The 20,541-nt window shown below is 38.7% G+C and overlaps 1 protein-coding gene and 1 non-coding gene across 6 annotated transcripts; both read left to right on the top strand.

The window, feature by feature from the left end:
• Positions 1-18,844, top strand: GSKIP (GSK3B interacting protein). Of its 5 annotated transcripts, none has more exons than XM_060165503.1 (3): positions 1-76; positions 14,539-14,807; positions 17,144-18,844. In XM_060165503.1, exons 1-3 carry the CDS (start codon positions 49-51, stop codon positions 17,303-17,305), a joined length of 459 nt encoding a protein of 152 aa, XP_060021486.1. In that variant the 5' UTR covers positions 1-48; the 3' UTR covers positions 17,306-18,844. The 5 variants fall into 5 exon arrangements, with proteins under 5 accessions (XP_060021486.1, XP_060021494.1, XP_060021500.1 ...); XM_060165511.1 differs by having other exon boundaries at positions 49-76; positions 14,549-14,807; XM_060165517.1 differs by lacking the exon at positions 1-76 and adding an exon at positions 281-422.
• LOC132506300 (small nucleolar RNA SNORA27) lies at positions 935-1,061 on the top strand. Its single transcript, XR_009535771.1, has one exon. It is a non-coding gene; the product is annotated as a small nucleolar RNA SNORA27 (small nucleolar RNA).
• Positions 18,845-20,541: the final 1,697 nt, after the last annotated feature.

The following is a 20,541-nucleotide window of genomic DNA, read 5'->3' as shown; positions in this document are numbered from 1 at the left end:
AGGAGATGGGGTGGCGCCGCGGGACGGTTCCAGAGGCCTGGGGAGGGAATGAGAGGAGGACGCGGGGCGTGCGCAGGTGAGCAGTCGCGGGGCCGGCGGCGAGAGGCCGGCCGGGGGTCGAGGGGGGTTCGAGGGCGAGCTGGGGGCCCTCTGAGCCGGACGTGGCTCTGCAGGCCGGGCCGTGAGGGGCGACGGCAGAAGCGGCCCGGTGCCCGGGCTGAGAGGGGGTGGGGTTGGGGGCGGATCCGGCCTGGGCCGTCCCAGGCAGCTTAGACCCCGACCCCGGAAACGGGCGCTCGGACGCCGCCGGCTCTACGGGGAGGGCTGCAGCCCCTCTCGAGCATCCCTCTCCCCCCCACGCCCACCCCCCGTATTGGCCGGTGCCCATAGTCAGCAAGTTATTCGTCGCCCGCCTCATTCAGGTATTGTTTTCCTGAGCTTCAGCTTCGCTGTCTGTCTAGAGGCTTGCAGTTTCCAAAGCGCTTTATTTATCCTGCGTGTGCTGCGCCAGCGACCAAGACACTTGAGCTTTCTAGGCAGAACTGCTCTCTCTGATCGATACCAGAACCTTCCGACCCCGCGGAAACCTGGGCAAAGTACTTGTGCGGTTCTGGGAATCTGCGCAGCCTTGTTTCTGCCTTTTAGGAGGCAACTCCTGCAGAGGCGGAGCCGGCCCTTAACTTTGGTCCACCCCCGAGAAGGCCTGCGTGCCGCTGTTCCGTGGCCCGGAAGCCAAGTGTCCTGGGTTAGAATCCCGCCCCTGGCGCTCATTAGCCGAGCCCCCTCGAAGCGGCCGCTGCCCTCTCGGAGTCTTCGCCAACTGTGAGCACATTAGTAATATCTTATTTCCAAATATTGTTAGGAAACTTAAACGATATACGTAGGGAACCAGCGGAGTCCCGATACATCCAGTTTAATCAAGAATAGTGAATTAAACCCGACTTTCGCTTTACCAGTTGGACTCCTGTCTTTCTTGGTTATTCCGGGGAAGCAAAGGAAATACCCTTTTAAAACTCAAGCAGACTGGGTGTTTGTCTTGTAACCTGTCAGACGAAACAAACTGTAATAAGCTTACTGGAAAGTCTTGTGGAGTTTGTCACTAAGCAGTTCTAGTATTCGGAGTGTAGAAAGTTTAATTAAAGTTGTAAATTTTATTAGCCGTCCGGTTTTGCTTAAATTATTTGGTATTTCTACCAAATAATTGAGTCTGTCACCTCATTAGAAGAGCTTAAAAGTGGGGATGTTTGCCTCAAGGCCCCGTTCAGTAAGATTTAGTAAATGATTTTAAATTTGCCAACACTGTTGATTTATCCTATCTGTGGGTAAAAAGGTTCATGGTTACTTAATAAATGAAACTGTCGAAAGAAAAAAAAATAGTGAATTAAGACGACCGGGTTAAGAAGATTTTGTTTGTATGCTGATAACTTTTCACCAGTGCCTTAGAAATACTAACACAGCCCACAAGTGTTGGCAAATGGAGAAAGCTCTGGTTCCCCTTTCCACCTTTTCACCTTTTCATTTTGGAACCAGGGTGCTTTCCACTGTACGTAGGTGCTGGGATTGTTGCTACCCCTCATTCTTTGTAGACTTGTCCCAAGCATTCTTGGTAACTTCAGTTCCCTTGCTCTTCATGCATGTTTAAATGTTTGTTAAGTGTCCTTTGAATGAAAGTCTCCACAGTTGGTGATGTGAAAAAGGTAAAGAGGCATTCAAGGAGCTTATGTTCTATAGTGAAGGGGTCACTCCTTAATTCAGTAAATATTTACTGATTGCCTGCTATGTGCCAGGGATTGTTCTAGGTACTGGGGATACAGCAGTGACCAGATTAAGTCCCTGCCCTCATGGAGTGCTTACATTTTATTGAAGGGAGGGGAAACAAACAGTAATCAAACATGTCATATGCCATGTGGTGATAAGTGCTGTAGAAAAAAATAAAGTAATATAAAGGGAATGGAGAGCAGAGAGATTTGCCACTTTTCTTTTTTTTTTTTTTTTTTTTTTTTGCGGTACGCGGGCCTCTCACTGTTGCGGCCTCTCCCGTTGCGGAGCACAGGCTCCAGACGCGCAGGCTCAGCGGCCATGGCTCACGGGCCCAGCCGCTCCGCGGCATGTGGGATCTTCCCGGACCGGGGCACAAACCCATGTCCCCTGCATCAGCAGGCGGACTCTCAACCACTGCGCCACCAGGGAAGCCCTTGCCACTTTTATATAGGGGATAAAGGAAGCCCTCTCTTGTTTAATAGGTGACATTTTAGCAGAAACTTAGGGAAAGCTGGGGAGCAAGGCAAGTGAATACCTGCAAGAGTTTTCTGGGCAGGGGGAACAGCAGAACGCAAGGCCCGTGGCAAGAGCGTGCTTAGCGAGTTCAAGGAACCTCAGGAGGGAGTGAAGGAAAGAGGAGAAGCTGGGGGTTTGCGGGGGGAGGGGTCATATAGGGCCTTGTAGGCCACTATAAGGACTTTGCCTTTTTATTCAGTCGGTGAATGGGTTTGAGGAAAGCAGTGCCATAATCTGGCCAAAATGTTTACAGGATCAATGCTAACTGCTGTGTTGGGAATAGACTTGTGGAGGGGAGAGGACCAAAGGAGAAAAAGCAAGACCAGTTAGAAAGATATTGCAGTAATACAGGCAGAGATGACAGTGGCTTGGACTAGAGTGATAGAAGTGAAGATGGGAAAAAGCAGTTGGATTCTGGATATATTTGGAAGATAATAAGTCATGTTTATGAATAATTATAATGCTTACCATAAAAGGAGTGTAAACAAAGTGGTATGAAACTGGGATCCAATCTGGCAGGGAGTTAGACTAGACCTTGGGAGGTTTGAACCAGACTTTTGATGAATGAGTACAGTTGACTTCTTTTCAGGTTGAAATGTTAAGTAAGTGATTTCTTTTGGAATACAGAATTACATTCAGACTGTCCATAGAATGTGTGAAATTTCAAATATCAGAAAAGGGACATAAAAATTAGAAGATTTTGTAAAAACAAACATGCTCCCTTCACAGTCTTAAGTGTGTTGCCGGGTACGTTTTATGCTTTGTAGGAGAAATTCAGCATAAATTGTTAAGGTTTGGGATCTGTCATTATTATACCTCTAGCTCAAATAGAGTACAGACTCATCCTAACAGTGTTTTGTGTTTTATCAAAGACAAAGTACTATCACAAAATGTTAACAGCTAACACTAATTAAGGGAGGACGATGAAGGTAATTACCAACCAAACATTGTCAACTTCCAAAAAATTCTAGAAAAGATTTGAAATGACAGGTTAGAGGCTATATACCAGAGGCTGAATGAGTCATGTCAAAAAATCATCCATGAAAGAAATCCACGTTAACATGTGAAAGAAAAAAAAAGCTGAGATGTTTTTGTCCTTCTAAGACTTGTGCCTGAGGTAACAGGAATAAGATACTAGTGTTCCTGCGTCTCATGCTTCTCAGAGCCGTGAGAGGCCGCAGCTGCAGCCACTCCACATACTGTGAAGAGCACGGAACTTGGAGTCAAAGGGCTTAGGTCAGAGTTTACTCTTTCTTCTTTAAAGATATTTAAATACTCTGTTTTTAACAATTAACAGATAATATTTCTTGAGCTTATTGCGTGTCCAGCACCATGCTAAGCGTTTTCCATATATTCACTCATTTAGTTCTCTTGGGATCCCTTTAAGGTAGATGCTCTTGTTGGCTTCATTTTAGGGCGCGGAACATGTGACTAGAGGGATTAAGATATCTTGCCTCAAGTCGCAGAGTAAGTGGCAGAACTGAGATTCTAGCCCCGATCCGTCTGTTCAAAAGAGCCCTTTAACCATCACACCATATGGCCACTTCTTATTCATGTTGAGAGGATTTTCCAGACTGTGATGTATGATATAAATAAAAGTACAGTTGACCCTTGAACAACGCTGGGGTTAAGGACGCCAACCCCCCCAAAACTGAAAATCCACGTGTAACTTGTAGTCAGCCCTGTATATACGCAGTTCCACATCCGCCAATTCAATCAACATGGATAGTGTAATACTGTAGTATTTACTATTGAAAAAAATCTATGCGTAAGTGGACCTGTGCAGTTCAAACCTGTGTTGTTCAAGGGTCAGCTGTAATCATCATTAAGATATTACATTCTAACCCTCAGCTGACTGTTGTAATGGCAACTGAAAAATCGAACTTTCTTTCAAAATGTAAATTTGACATCTGTATACTGCTCTTGAAGTCATTCTGGCTCTGTTCTTTTGCCATGCTGTAGACATGCAGACAGTCGTGTATGTCTTTCTACGCCTGTTCTTTTGTCATCAAGGACAAATCTAGTCTTTTGCTAGCTCTTTAATGCTGTAAATTTGTGATGAAACAAAACAAAGTCTACTAAATTAAGAAGTAGAGAATAAAGAATTCAGTGAACAATATCTTGATAACTAGTTTCATGAATTCTCCCCAGACCACTAACACAGTCCAAAAATTATACCAACAGATGAAGTAAGAGCGGTTCCTAAATAATTTATGGATGATGTTATAAGGAATCATTTGGAAACTTTTTGCAAGGTGATGCAATCTACCAGAATAACTAAAAGCAACCATAAGGTATTCCAATTTTTGAAGGTGCTGGCAACAGAATATTGCTCAGAGTCTGGTAGAGAGCCAATTTAGAGTTTAAATGGAAAACAAAGAGGTTTTCTATTTCATATCTCTTTAGATATTGATTTATGTTGGTTAGAATGTACCTTATATTAAATATAATACCAAATCCTCTATATAACCTAGTGGGTTATATAGAAACAAAAAACTAATTCCTGGAGTTATTTTGGTTTTAGTTCTTAAGCATTCAATTTTTTAGTCTTGGAATCTCATTTACTATTTCTGGTTTCAAAGGAAAGGTTGTTTACAGGGTTGTAGTGTTCTTGCCTATTTTTTACAGTTTAAAAGACTTCTCCAGGAGTACCGCTCTAGTTGCCAGATGGGATTCTGCCTGATTCATGAACTGCCTAATAAGCCAATTAAATCTTTAAAAAAAAAAGACTTCTCAAATGAACATTATATATTTCTTCACCATCACCTTCCTCTTTAATCAGCTGAAGCACAATACAATTCTGGTGGCTTGATTTGTTATTACTAGGTTGTGTATGTGTGTCTTTGTTGAAAGTGGGGTGCAGAGTAATTTTATAAATCAGTGTACAAATGGAAAGATAAGCCTTTTTTATTTGAATTACAAATAATGTATGTCTGTAATGCAAATGATTCTGATTTAAAATTTTTAATGTCAAAATAAGCATCTCAGAGCTATTGAAAACATTAAATGTTATGTGTTACAGAAAATAAAGTTTAAACTAGCTTTAGCTTCACCTGAATTCTAAATGTTGCGAATTAATCAACTTTATTCATCTTTACTTTCAAAACAGTAGTTTGAAATTCAGATAAATTCAAAGCTCTCATTTCATTTGAAACTGAAGCTGCCAGTTACTTTAACTGTCTTAGGACTTCCCTGGTGGTGCAGTGGTTAAGAATCTGCCTGCCAGTGCAGGGGACACAGGTTCGATCCCTCGTCTGGGAAGATTCCACATACTGAGGAGCGACTAAGCCCTTGTGACACAACTACTGATCCTGCACTGTAGAGCCCACGAGCCACAACTGCTGAGCCCACGTGCCACAACTACTGAAGCCCATGCACCCTAGAGCCCACGTGCTGCAACTACTGAGCCCACGCACCGCAACTACTGAAACCCGTGCGCCTAGAGCCCATTCTCCACAACAAGAGAAGCCACTGCAACAAGAAGCCCATGTACCACAACAAAGAGTAGCCCCCGCTCGCCACAACTAGAGAAAGCCCACACACAGCAGCGAAGACCCAACGCAGCCAAAAAGAACCAACAAGATGGTGAAGTTGATTCAAAATAATATAGGAGAGACCAAAATCAATGAAAGAAAAACTGATGAAATAAGATTCCAAAATTAGCTGAAAACTGGTTAATAAGCCTTCCACTCCTGGCTAAGATAGAGTAACAGGGACCAGATTTACCCTTCCACCTGAAACAACAAAAAGTGGGCAACAATACATGAAACAATGGTTTTAAGACTTTGGACATTAGGCAGTGAAGGACAGTGATCCCTGAGAGACAAGATGCAAACTGTTGCCCCGGATTATTGCCTGGAGAGAATTTCTAGGCATGGCCTTGGGAGGAGAAACCCAGGTAGAACTGGCAGTCTACCTGAATTGAGGATAAGAAGCTAGGATTCCAGGAAGGCCAAGGCAGCTAGGACAGAGTACTAGAAGGAGGGGAGCTTCTTAGAGCCGTGGATAAATACAGAGGATCCCCCTCCCGTCTGCAGCTGAATACTGATCAACACCTAGTTGTGAGGAAACTCCCCAGGGCTGGGGAAGAGACTACCCAAAAGAATTAGAGGAATTTTCAGAGCTCAAACAGGACCAGTGATAGTTCCAGTTCCTCTCACCCAGAATGAAAAATCTCATAATTCATAGGCCATCCGGTAGAGTGCTCAGAAAGGTTTTGTCTCTGTAGTTGGGAAAAAAATTAACCAGAGACTAAATGAGTTTTGATACTGCCTTAAAAAGCCTAAAAGCAAGACCTGAAAGGATCAAGCTTTTCCCAGTTAACTACATCCCAGAGCAATACTCAGTAATATTTATAGGAATATAAAAATATCAAGCACCATGAAAGGTAAAATCCACACAGTCTGGCATCCAATCAAAAAATATCAGGCATACAAAGAAGCAGTATGCAACCCATAACGATTAGAAAAATCTATCAATTGAAACTAACCCAGAAATAACAGTGACATTAAAACATTTATTACAATTATTCCATATGTTTAAAAGAATTAGAGAAAAGATTGAGCAAATGAAGTAGATACATAAAAAATATGTTTTTTAAAGAAGAATCCAAGTATAAGAGATTACATACAGCAAAGAAAAGGTTAGAAAAGAACTTTAAATAGCAATAGAAACTATTCAAAGTGAAACACAAAGAGGAAAAGAGTGAAAAAATGAGCATAGGGGTGGGACAACTTCACTTGGACTAATATTCATGAAATTGAACTCTCCAGAGAGAGGAGAGACAAATGTTAGAAGAAATAATGGCCAAAATTTTTCCAAATTTGCTAAAATCTATGAACCCACAGATGGAAGAGGCTCAATGAACCCCAAGCAAAAGAAACATGAAGAAAAACTACACCAAGAGGAACAAAGATAACAGTGACATCACATTTCTCACGGGAAACTGCGAATAAGATGACGGTAGAGAAACATCTTTGATTTTTTGCTTGAAGGAAACATTTTTTTCTTGAAAGAAAAAAAGTCAGCCTAGGATTCTATACCCAGCAAAAATATCTTTTAAAAATGAAAGTGAGGCTTCCCTGGTGGCACAGTGGTTAAGAATCTGCCTGCTAATGCAGGGGACACGGGTTTGAGCCCTGGTCCAGAAGATCCCACGTGCCGTGGAGCAGCTAAGCCCATGTGCCACAACTGCTGAGCCTGCGCTCTAGAGCCCGTGAGCCACAACTTCTGAGCCTGTGTGCTACAACTACTGAAGCCCATGCGCCTAGAGCCTGTGCTCTGCAACAAGAGAAGCCACTGCAATGAGAAGCCTGTGTACTGCAATGAAGAGTAGCCCCTGCTTGCCGCCACTAGGGAAAGCCTGTGCACAGCAACAAAGACCCAGTGCAGCCAAAAATAAATAAATAAAATAAGTTTATAAAAAAAAAAAAGAAAGTGATAGGAAGACTTGTTCAGACATAGAAAAGCTGAAAGAATTCATCAACAGCAGACCTACACTACAGGAAATGTTTAAGGAAATCATCAGGCAGAAGAAAAATTATACAGATTATAGATGTAGATCAACACAAAGAAATGAGGAGCATCAGAAATAGTAACCATATGGTTAAATATAAAATGCATTTTTCTTACTACCTAAGTCTCTTTGAAAAGTAACTGGCTATTTAAAGCAAAAATAATGGGAATTCCCTGGTGGCCTAGTGGTTACAATTCCAGGCTTTCACTGCTGTAGCCTGGGTTCAATCCCTGGTCAGGGAACTGAGATCCCACAAGCCATGACGTGTAGCCAAAAAACAAACAAAAAAACACTGTTAAAAACAATAATAATGAAACAAAAATAACATGTATTATGAAGTTTCTAACATATGTAGAAGTAAAATGTATGACAAAAATAGCACAAAGACTGTATAATATACTCTTGTAAGGTTCTTATATTATTCATGAAGTGGTATAAGAACACTTGAAGGTGTGATAAATTAAAGATGTATATTATAAACTCTAAAGCAACCACCAAAAACGTTCAACAAAGAGTCAATAAACCACCAAAGGATGTAAAAAAAGAATCCTAAAAAGTGGTCAGTCCAAAAGTAGGCAGAAAAATAAGGAAAAGGGAATAAAGTACAGATGGGACAAATAGAAAACAAACAGCAAGATAGTAACCACATCAATCGTAGTAATCATATCAATAATCATAGTAATCATATTAAACGTAAATGGTCTAAACACTCCAATTAAAAGGTAGAGATTATCGGATTGGATGAAAAAGCAGGACCAAACTATCTACTGCCTACAAGGAACCTACTTTAAATATAAAGACATTGCTCTTCCCATTCTCAAGAGCTTAAAACAGCCTGTTGTACCAAAATCAAATTCTGTTGTCTAGGTATTAGCACCTTGTCACATTGGGCCATTCCTATCGGTTATTCTCTTAGCATTTTCCTTGTAGTAGACTACCTAGTCCAGTTTCCTTACAATTCCTGCCACACCCTGGGCCTTGTTTATGCATTGTTCCCTCTGAAGAATCCTTCACAACTCTCAAGTCTTCTCTGCTTATCCATAACTTTTCATCTGTGCTCATTCAAGCCCAATTTTGACTGACCTGTTCCATGAGTCAAGCCCCATAGTAACTTAACAATTATGTCATAAATCATGGAATGTCAGAGCTCTCAAGAACAGTAAAGAATTTCCCATTCATTCCCCCTTATTCTGTAAGTGAGAAAACCAATGAGGTTACATGGCCAGCCCAAGTTTATACAAGTTGAGTGGTAAGATTGTAGTAGGACCAAGACATTTTGTTTTCTCTAATTATACATTTTTTGTGTTATGATTCATGTGCGTGGCATTAATATTTGTGTATGTATTTCATGTGCCTGTCTTATTTCTCAAATTAGGCTGTAAACTACCAGTAAACATACTTAATTAGTATTCTAATGCTTAGAAAAGTGCTAGATAAATAAACTTAGAGTCTAAATTGAAAAGATAAAAAAATGAAGTAATTCATTGATTTTTACCAATGAAACACTGACAGTTAATTTCCCTCCATAGATTAGCTAAGATTCAAAATAGATTTTCTAACATACCTATTTCCAAATCTTGGTACTCATATAAAATAAGCTGAATTTAGTACCTTTATATCTTGATTGTTTTCAACAGTAATATAAACTCAGTTCATTATATTATCCACAAGTATTCACAAAGGTCTAGTCCTGTGCTATGTGATACAGTAGCCACTAGCTTTTTAAATTTAAATGAATGAAAATTAAATAAAATTTGAAGTTCAGTTCCTCAGTCGCTCTAGCGAAACTTCAAGTGCTTAATAGCTACATGTGCCTAGTAGCCACTGTATTGGACAGCACAGATAAAGAACATTTCCATCATTGCACAGAGTTCTACTGGTCTAGAATTTCTCATACAATGATAAGTTGTTTAGCCTACAGAAGAATCCAGGGATTTTTACAGGAATCACATTGATGAGTCAACCATTCTGGTAACCTGACAGCATCTCTAATGTTTCATTAGTAATTTTAGCAGTTGTCCCTTCACCAACATGGACGTATATGTCCCCATCCTCAATGGTGCAGGCTTCTACAGTTGGGTACACAAGATAATCCATTGAGAAGTAAGAAGAAAATAAGCTTATATTTCATAGTTTACCTTCTCTTTAAATTCATATTTATGTGTTTTGATACGCTAATTGTGATATGTAAATAAATATACATATGATGAGGTATCTGCTCAAAATATTTTTGGTTATTGGGATGAATAATCAAAGTATAGAAACCACTTCTCTAGTGCCCCATTGGTAAGGCTACCCAGTTGCTCCCTGCTTTGCTTCTGTAGCTCCTTTCATCACACACTGAATTCATGTTTTTGGCTCTGTGTTCATACTCCTCAAAAGAGGATCTGATTGGATGAACCAGTCACCATCCAGAATCGGGTAGTTGGACAGAGCTCTTGATTCAAGACAATTCATAAACCCCTTGCCAGCCTCGAAATGGTGACTTTAATTATAACACCCAAATCCAGTTCATTTCGCTGTATCACGGTGCTGGAGTTACAGAATACAAATCATGAAAGCTGTAACTAAGGAACCTTTCCAAAGAAGGCAGTGAGCTTGACAAGTACGCTGGACCTCCTTTTAAAAGTAAACTATGACTGTTCCAAAAAGGAAAGTCAGAAAATGAAGTCTCTTTGACTACCTTTATACTCCTTTCCCTGCTGATAGGATATGGATACTGGATACTGGCAGAATAATGACCCCCCCCCAAAGATGTCCATGTCCTAATCCCCAGAAACTGTGAATGTATTATCAGTACCTTATATGGCAAAAGGAACTTTGCAGGTTTGTTCAAGTTAAGGGCCTTGGATGGGGAAATTATCCTGGAATGTTCAAGTGGGTCCAATATAATCAATCACAAAGGTCCTTATAAAAGAGTGCGGGTGCCAGGAGTCAGAAAAAGGAGATAATGTGACCACAGAACCAGAGATTGGAGTGATGTGCTTTGAAGGTGGAGGGAGAAGGGACCATGAGCCAAGGAATGCGGGAGGCTTCCAGACGCTAGAGAGGCAAGGAAACAGATTCTCCCCTGAAGGCTCCAAAAGGAATGCAGCCTTGCTAACGCCTTGGTTTTAGATTTCTCACGTCCAGAATTGTAAGAAAATTAATTCATGTTATTTTAAGCCACTAAGTTTGTGGTAATTTGTTACAGCAGCAATAGGAAACTAATACACATGTTGATACTCAGTCTACAAAGCTTTTATTAAGCACTTTCTACATGACAGACACAAAAATATCATCATGGTTCCGTTTTTTTAAAACCTCTTGTGTAAAGCTGTTGAAGAGCGAGATTAATGAGTGCTTTTTATTTTAGGTAACTCCTAATTCAGTATGCTTTCAGTTGCCAGTAAAATAATGAATTTATTGGCTGCAATAACTGAAAAGTGCAAAGGTTGGGCAGCTGTCAGGGCTCAGGCTTCATTTCTCTGTGAATCTCTTGGCTCTGTTTTCCCATTGTCAGCATCATCCTTGAGTTTCCCTCATCTTGGGATGGCTACCAGGGACAGCCGGGGCTGTGTGCTGTAAACTATTCTGCATTAAAGTGTGTGCTGTAAACTATTCTGCATTAAAGAAAAGGGACTTCCCTGGTGGTCCAGTGGTAAAGAATCCGCCTTCCAGTGCTGGGGACATGGGTTTGATCCTTGGTCAGGGAACTGAGATCTCACATGCCATGGGGCAACTAAGCCCGCATGCCACAACTACTGAGCTTGCGTGCCTCAATGAGAGAGACTGTGTGCCGTAAACTACAGAGTGCATGCACTCTGGACCCCGTATACCACAACTACAGAGCCCATGTGCCCTGGAGCCTGCGCGTCACAACTAGAGAAAACCCGCATGCCACAACTAGAGAGAAGCCCGTGCTGCAACAAAAGATCCCACATGCCTCAATGAAGACCACGGGTGCTGCAACTAAAACCTGACGCAGCAAAACATAAATAAATGAATAAATAAATTTTAAAAATAAAATGACTAGGAAGAATTCAGTGTATTGATAAGTTCAGGACAGTCTTCAGTTGGGATTGGGGTCAATCTCATGCAAATTGCTTGGTTACTTTACTCAATAGGGGAAGGGGGGACTTCCCCGGCAGTCCAGTGGTTAAGACTCTTCCTTCCAATGCAGGAGGTGTGGGTTCAGTCCCTGGTTGGGGAACTAAGATCCCACATGCCATGGGGTGCAGCCAAAAACTTAAAAAAAAAATAGGGGAAGGGGAGGTATTATGATTCCTCTTGGAAAATCTGGGTGCTGTTAGGAAGGGGAAAGGGTATTGATAAATAATCAAGAGCTTGTCATACCAACAAAAGATAATTGTAATAATACCTTAAAATAATGCTAGCTTAAAATGTTAACTTGTATAATGCTTCAGTACTAAAATCTGTCAATTCTTATGTATCATCAGAGGTTCTGGATGTGTCTGCTATTTAATGCATCATTCAAAAGCATTTCAGAGAAAAATCTCCTGAAAGTTCACAGTCTCAGGAAAGGTGTCTTTCTCTTTTTTTGCCCCTTGGTGCTAACTACTACCCACAGTTTGATGACCTGCTTTACTGACCTGTGAGGTCTTATATTCTAGTATTGGATTCTTTGGCTTATCATATCACTATGGTCCTAGTTGCAATGAATTAGGCTCTTTCTTTAAAAGCTTTCTCATATAAACATCTTTTTCATGTAACAGTTACTATTTCTGTCATCTGTAGTTAAGGTACTTGATTACTTGAGCAAAATAAAGATGTTTGCCATTCAGGATGTTAAGAGATTTATGGTAGACAGTCACATTTCAAAATCTTCAGAACTGACTTTGTAAAAAAATAAAATGGTCTCATTTCTTATACATAAAACCAAGTGTAATATTAAGGAATATAATGATTATTTCTAGAGAAGGTAGACATTTTTAGAAAATCAAATATTTTCACTTTCATATATACTAAGTCAATATTAGATTTCAGTTACCTGACAAATTCCTCCAGCAATAATTGATAAATTTATAATTAACTTGTATTGTTAGTAGTGAGTGACTAATCCTATGAAGTGCTGTGGGAGACAAGATAAAGGACCCTTAAAACATATCATTAGTTGAAATAGGATTGGAGGATTATATTATTTGTACCAGTTTTCTATGTAGTTTTTTGAAAGAGCTTTACATAGTTTATCATAAGTTGCCTTTAGCAAATAGTTTTGACTTTTATAATGTGCAAATGACTTGCAGCTATAGGAACTCTAGCACCTTAAGATTTTTGCTAATAATTCAGATCATTGGCTGTACAGTAGAATCACCCAGAAACTCTGAAAAAATACCCAGAAAAGTCTCCCAGAGGTTTTGATTCAGTTTCTCAGGTGGGGTTTTTGGCCACAATTGAGGACCACTAATTTAAAGGATTTTGAACATCACACAGATAGGGCACAAGTTGGCAACTTTAGAAAAAGGGATGGAATTTGTAAGGTAATAGACAAACAGTACAAATAAATGTTCATAACAAGTTGAACAGTCGTCCTGCATTTAGGACAGTGGGTGCTTAATCCATATCAGAGAAATGAAATCTTAATTTACTTTTAAAGCCTACAGGTAAAAAGAAAGTATATCTTATTCTGAAAAGCTGTTTTTACATTCCAAAGCAATCTCACATTTACTAACTTTTCTCATCCATACATTTAGAATTTTTAACAAAACTGCTCCCCCAGTCACAGAAGAGAAGCAAGAACTACGTAGCAGACTGGCGGTAATATTGGGTCAAGTTAGCACAAGAAATAATATTTTTCAGTGTATAATATGGGAGCCAGTTCAAGTAAATAGTAAAAAGAGTTATTCAGTAAGTGGTGTTGGGACAATAGGCTATCCACTTGGAAAATAAAGCTACACAGAATAAATTCCAGACGGATCAAAGAGTTAAATATAGAGAATGAGAATTCAAAAGATAATTTAGAGCATTTTAAAATGTAATCGTGGAATGGGGAACATTGCTTCTTAGGCAAAACCCCAAATTGAGAAGTCATAAAAGGAACTATTGAGGGTGTACCTTAGTAGGTAAAGACTTAAACTTTGATTTCAGACTACTTAGTTCATTTTTATTTGTTTTTTTTAATAGCTGTATGATCTTAGAACTAAAAATATCCTATAAATACCCAAAGGTTGTTTAATCAAGGATATACATATTCAAACAATGAGACATCATTCTTTGCCTCTCAAGTTGGCAAATGTTAAAAAGGGTTGGAAAGGGTGTGGTGAAAAAGAGCACAGTCCTTCATATTCTGTTGGTGGAGTATCAGTCAGTACAGCCTTTTTTGAAGGGTGACTCAGCAGTATCTATTAAAAGTTAAAATGAGTATATACTTTGACTCAGCAATTCCAGTTCTAAATATCTATCCTAGAAAAATAATAATACATTTAAAAAGAAGTAGGTACTAGGAGTTTTACATTGGCATTGTTTGAAATAGCTAAAAACTGATATTCTGAATTCGTACCAATATGGGGATTAACCTTTTGAGGAGAAGTGGAGAACAAGAGTTTTTTGTTTTTGGGGGGTTTTTTAATCTATAGGTATCTGTAATTTTGCTGTGAAAAACTACTGAAAATGGTTTTAGGCAATATTTTCCCTAAAAGTTGTTAACTCATTAATGTTTTCCAATAAGTAGCAGTTGTAAGGCATAACTGCTTTTAATCAAACATTAGTATGTGGAGTGTCTTTCTATAAGCCAGTTTTATATCCAGATTTTTGCAGAATGGAAACAGACTGTAATCCCATGGAGCTGAGCAGTGTGTCAGGATTTGAAGAAGATGCAGAGCTTAATGGCTTTGAAGGAACAGATATGAAAGACATGAGACTGGAAGCTGAAGCAGTTGTAAATGATGTTCTCTTTGCTGTTAACACCATGTTTGTCTCAAAAACCCTGCGCTGTGCAGACGATGTGGCCTATATCAATGTGGAAACAAGAGAAAGGAATAGATACTGCCTGGAGCTCACTGAAGCCGGGCTCAGGGTAAGTCATTTTCTCTTTAGGAAAAAAAAAAAAAATTATATCTTTACCACTTAATCAAAAAGGGCAGGGAGTCAGGGAGTGGGAAAGAGTGTTAGATGAGAACTTGACACTCAGTAGCTTCTAAGTTTTTTTAAGGAAAGCTTTTTTCCCTAGGAATTTTTATTAATACTAAAGTCTTTCAGCCAACATGGGAAAATTGGATTTTTTGAAAAAGAAGAAACAGATTTGATTTGCAGAGTTATTTTGTTGTAACCATCACCCCCCAGATTAACATTTCTTATCTCTAGCTAAATATGTTTACCAGAATAATGCATTCTCTGCATTGGATGAGTTTTGCAGCCACTGTGTTGAATATTTTCCCACCTCTTATAAATGTCTCTTCTATTGAAACAACATACTTGAGGGAATTCCCTGGAGGTCCAGTGGTTAGAACTCCTTACTTTCACTGCCAAGGGCCCAGGTTCAACCCCTGGTCAGGGAATTAAGATCCCGCAGGCCGTGCGGCACAGCCAAAATAAATAAATAACCTTCTGTCTTGGTCAAAAATCTCTGACTTTTCTGTTTCTATAGATAGTTCTCCCAAAGATACGCAGTATCATAAAGTAGAGCACAGGGTTTAAGCAAGTAAAAATGTCATGTGGTACATTAAACAAGCACATGAACATCTCTTTATTTCACTAGATTCAATTTACCTAAGATGTATGTGATCGTGTGTTCTGTGTATCCCTTGATAGAGGATCACTTACATTGAAGCCGATTGCAAGGCCAGGATCGTCACTACCCTTAGTTCCCCAACAGATGAGGCTTGGCTTTGGGAGTAGTCCCGGAATTAACTAATCTTTGTGCTCCCCTTCCTAAATTTGTACCAAAAACTTGCAGTCTTTAGAAGTGGATGTTAAATAGAAATAGGCAAATCGAAAGTAGAGATAAATGACCCCAGGTAAATTAATTCTGTCTGACACTGTTTAATTCTGGTGAGGTAGGAAACGTTCTAATGAGAGTCAGAAGTCTTACATGTGAATTTGAGTGACCTTGGGTGAGTCAGTCAACCTGAGTCCCTACTTCTTTATCTGTAAGTTGGAGATTAAAAAAAAAAAAACTGAAAAGGATTTGGGGGATGGTTATGTGAATAAAGTTTGCAGAAAGATCTGGATCAGTTATAAAAACTGACATGTAAGTACTCAAATATTTATTTTTTCAGTCTGATTCAGTTAACATTTACTGAGTAACTATCCTGTGTCAGGAATTAGAAATCAAACCATGCGAATAAGACATGATCCCTGTCCCCAGGTAGACCACAGTCTAGTGGGGATAAGAGAGGGGCAAACAAAATTGTAATATGTTGTAGAAAGTGCTGGGACAGAGCATGGTCCCGAAGTGGTGCAATAACAACTCTGCTTCTGTTTCTAGCAGAAACTTGCCTCTCCTATGGCTTGAATAGATGTCATAAAATGTGGGGTTCATATGGGGAGTTCACAAGCTTTCATGAAGTCAGCAAAACCTAAGTTGATTTTGCCCTACACTGTGCTGGTGAACCATGATATAGGTCTTATAATCCTGTTGAAGAAAAAAAGCTTTAGCTGTGTTTAAGGGGAAAAAACACACAGAGAAGCACACAGAATAACATTCCCTTTTATCTCACAGAGTTGAGCAGATAAGTAATGTATTAGTAATGAAAGTGGCATTTCAGATAACTAATTATAAGGCAGAATTAAAACTTCAAATAAATTTTAGAATTCTTTATACAAAGTCCAAATCACATAAATTATAACAATATGGACTAATAACACTGTAGTAATAATAAGTATAATTATTTATTATAGTACCTTTATAAAAAGACCCTCAATGTATGTGGAATTAAATAGAAGCATGGGGACTTCCCTGGCGGTCCAGCGGTTAAGACTCCGTGCTTCCAATGCAGGGCGCACGGGTTCGTTCCCTGGTCAGGGAACTAAGATCCCACATGCCGTGTGGTGCAGCCAAAAAAAACCCAAAATAAATAGAAGTATGTTTTAGACCATGAAAATGAAATACTATTTTTGTATAGCTTTTTAAATTCTTTCTGTATTTTACATTCCTTTAGGATCAAAAGTAGGTAAAATAGACCTTTTAAATTTTGAGAAAAAAATTATAACGAGAGCATTTTGCTGGTGGTGTTCCTGTATGTTACGAATTGCTTAAATATTACAGGATGTATTAAAAATATGTGTATTCTAACTATTGATGGAGAAACACATAATGTCAGAGAATGACCCATGTAAAAAGTTGGGGTTTTTTTTGCTTTCTGTACCAAGATGAAATCTGATTATTTATTCACTACTGCATTTCTCTTGTAGGTGGTAGGTTATGCTTTTGACCAGGTGGACGATCATTTACAGACTCCCTACCATGAAACAGTCTACTCCTTGTTGGATACACTTAGCCCTGCCTACCGGGAAGCATTTGGAAATGCACTCCTTCAAAGACTGGAAGCTTTGAAAAGGGATGGACAGTCATGACTAAGTTTTTTCCTATTAGAGAGGCTGCTGCTGGTACACAATGTTGACCTAAAGCTTGAAATTCTTCCAGGTGGTCATAGTAGAAAATGCATCTTTGATTTTGTGTCTTTATGATTTTTTGCTTCACATTTAGGCTTTTGATTGAGAACTTTATTGACTAATGAATTGTCTTTCTTAGTTTGTGATTCATTAAGGAAATCCTGAGGCCATTGCTGTGACACCATCATTAAGACATTCAGATTTCTTCATATAGTATCTCTGGCATTCTGAAAACCTAATCAGTATTTCATTCTCTTATTGCAGGACTTTGATGCTGCCAGCACTCTCTCTTACATAGGAAATTCTAGATTTGCACAGTAATATAGGAAATAAACTAACTTCAAACTTTGATTCAGCTTGCTAAATCAGGGGTTTGCTACTAGCTTGGACTGACTTTGTAGTAATTATTTTGCTACTAGCCTTATTGGAAACAAATTATCAACTAGTTTCTCCTGCACAAATTTTGAAATTCACTGCTTCATGTAATCTATTTATATTATTAATATGGACTGATAAAGATGAATTAATTCTATATTATGTAGCTAGCATTACGTGAAGAACAGGTACTGAAATAGTACTGTATTCCTGTTTGCAACAGCCAGCCAAGTAAGAGGACAAACCGTTAGCAAATGAATGCAACAATTACTTGCTTCCAAGATATTTAAGCACATAAGCAAATATAGGAACAGGCTCCATTCTTTTCCTAACAAAAAGCATCTTCAGTGTGTGTGATTTAAAAGAAAAAAGACTCTGATTTCCTAGAAAACAATATTTTGGCCTGTGTTGATTCTTATTATGAATGTTTGTTTACATAATGTACAGTATATATTCAGAAAGTATTTTTGCTTCAACGTTTCCTTTCTATGATGTAGCGCTTTGGTATTCCCACAGCACCCCTCCTTCCCCAACAGATGTACAGTGTTCTGTCTGAATGCTAAATCTGCAATGTCATATGAGTGCATCGTATGGGTTTGAAACCAAAGGATGAATGAAGCATTCAGAGACTTAATATTTGAAAAACGGAGACTCTGTATTTTATATTTTATTACAGGTACTAATATTTATAAAAATAAACTATACCATGCTGCTACATGTTTTCAAGTACATGTTGAATAATAAGGATTGGGGAGTTGTTTTTTTAATACTAGTCTAAAGCAGCAACTATAGAAATATTGAACTAAAATTCCACATCTGGACACACCTTCATAATTTGTCATTTGAAGACTTTTTAAAATCATTATTAAATAATAGGTACTTCTAGGCTCTGAAGATCATGTAGACCAGAGCAAGTTAAAGTTTGGTTTGGGTCACTCTTCATTGTCAGAGTTTACTGGAATGCTTAAATTATGTTTGATAAATGAACATTCATCCTCAGCTTTATTTTCAGATGCTGAAGTGTTTGGGTAACGAAGTCTAACTTCAGGTTGAACTTTCTCATGCTTAATCTCAGGCTGAATGTAAAGGATATTTGTAAAGTCTGAATAAAATTCTGTTTACTAATTTTGAGTTAAGTATGAAGAAAAGTGATTGTATGTTTAAAAATTGAAAGCGTTCATTTTGTGATAAATGTTTGATTCCGAGAGATTCCGTTTCCATTTTTGAATTCTGTATTGTTCCATTTCGGTGTGAAGTGATTTGCTCTTCTTATTACTATGAAAGAGCAACAGAGAGAGAAGACATTAATAGAACTACACATATCAAAACCTCCACTAGACATTAAAACCTTCATTTTACCTAGATTTGTAAAAGAATTTAACCAGATAAATTAACCCTTGATTTCACTTCCAAAAGAAAAAGAAAGAACCTCCAAATAAGTAGCTCTTATAAGTCAGTAAGAAAAAAATGAGAATAAGGGGCAAATAATATGATCAACTCAGAAAAATATACAAATGTCCAGTAATCACTTGAAGGATGTTCGACCAGACCAGTAATTCAAGAAAGGAAAATAGGCTTAGCTATGTTAAGCCATTTTACCTAATAATTTAATAGTTTCTCTTATTTAAATATAATGATATTAATAAAGATTTAGTGAGAGGCATAGTTACACTCTATTGGAAGATATATTGGTGAAACCTTTCTGGAAAATAGTGGTAATAAAGCCTTTACAAAGCTTATAACTTCTGTGCTGGTAATAGCCTAGAAATCTAGCATAGTGACATGATTCAGCAGAAGATATACAACAAGGATGTCATTTTCGCTAATGAAACATTGAAAAGGCTCTAAAAAGTGGTTAAGTTATGCCAGATCCTCCTGATGGAAAAGTATGCAGCCATTAAAATTGGAGAAAATTATACTACAGGAAGAAGGGGATTTAAAACTACATCTTGAAAAATAATCTTATATGTAACAGAAGGAAAAATGAAATAATATAGTAGCTATCACTAGGTGGTAAGATAAGTAATTTTCTTTTTCATATTTTCTACATTAGCTTTTATATACTAATTAGAGAAGGGAAATGCAATAGATAACGGTGTTCAAACCAGCTGAAGAACATCCCTTTCTAGCAAAAGCACCAATCTGTGCTGAGCTGTGCCTGCTCCCAGGATCCTTGAAGCGGCAGTATGACTATGAAGAGAATGCACACCTCATTTCCCACAATGACACGCTCCCCACCTTTCCTCCAGGTCCAGAATCAATCATTACACATCCCACACAGCTAATCAGCAGCTACTGGGGTACTGAGCATTCATTCCCTTCCCCCATCACAACACTGCACTATTCTCTCGCCAGTGTTCAAAAACATGAAATGTGTGGTTTGATTGTTAAGGGGGAACAGGGTAGGAAAACATTCTGATATGTGCCAGGTTGACTTAAGAACTCCGCCCTTTACCCCTTCATTTTGTGTGTGACGTGTCCAGCTGAGACTTGGACAGGTTGCGGCACTTGCTCAGCAGCCCACCTGTGAGCAGGAGGGTACGGTCAGAACCCAAGTCTTCTGACTCCGCCAACCATCCCCATATGTGTCAATAAAAGCATCCCCTGAACTTTGTGGTTACATGAAAGCTGATTTTGAAAGAGGAACAGGGAACTAGACTCAATATCTCGTAATAACCTATATATGTAACTGAATCACTCTGCTGTACACCTGAAACTAACACAGCATTGTAAATCAACTATACTTCAATGAAAACTAAAATATAAAAAAAAATTCTAAAGAGGAAAGGAATAACAGAAGAAAGATCCCTTAGTTGGCATAA

Source organism: Lagenorhynchus albirostris, chromosome 1 (assembly GCF_949774975.1).
Source record: "Lagenorhynchus albirostris chromosome 1, mLagAlb1.1, whole genome shotgun sequence".
NCBI lineage: Eukaryota > Metazoa > Chordata > Mammalia > Artiodactyla > Delphinidae > Lagenorhynchus > Lagenorhynchus albirostris.
This window is presented reverse-complemented; position numbering and strand designations above follow the sequence as displayed.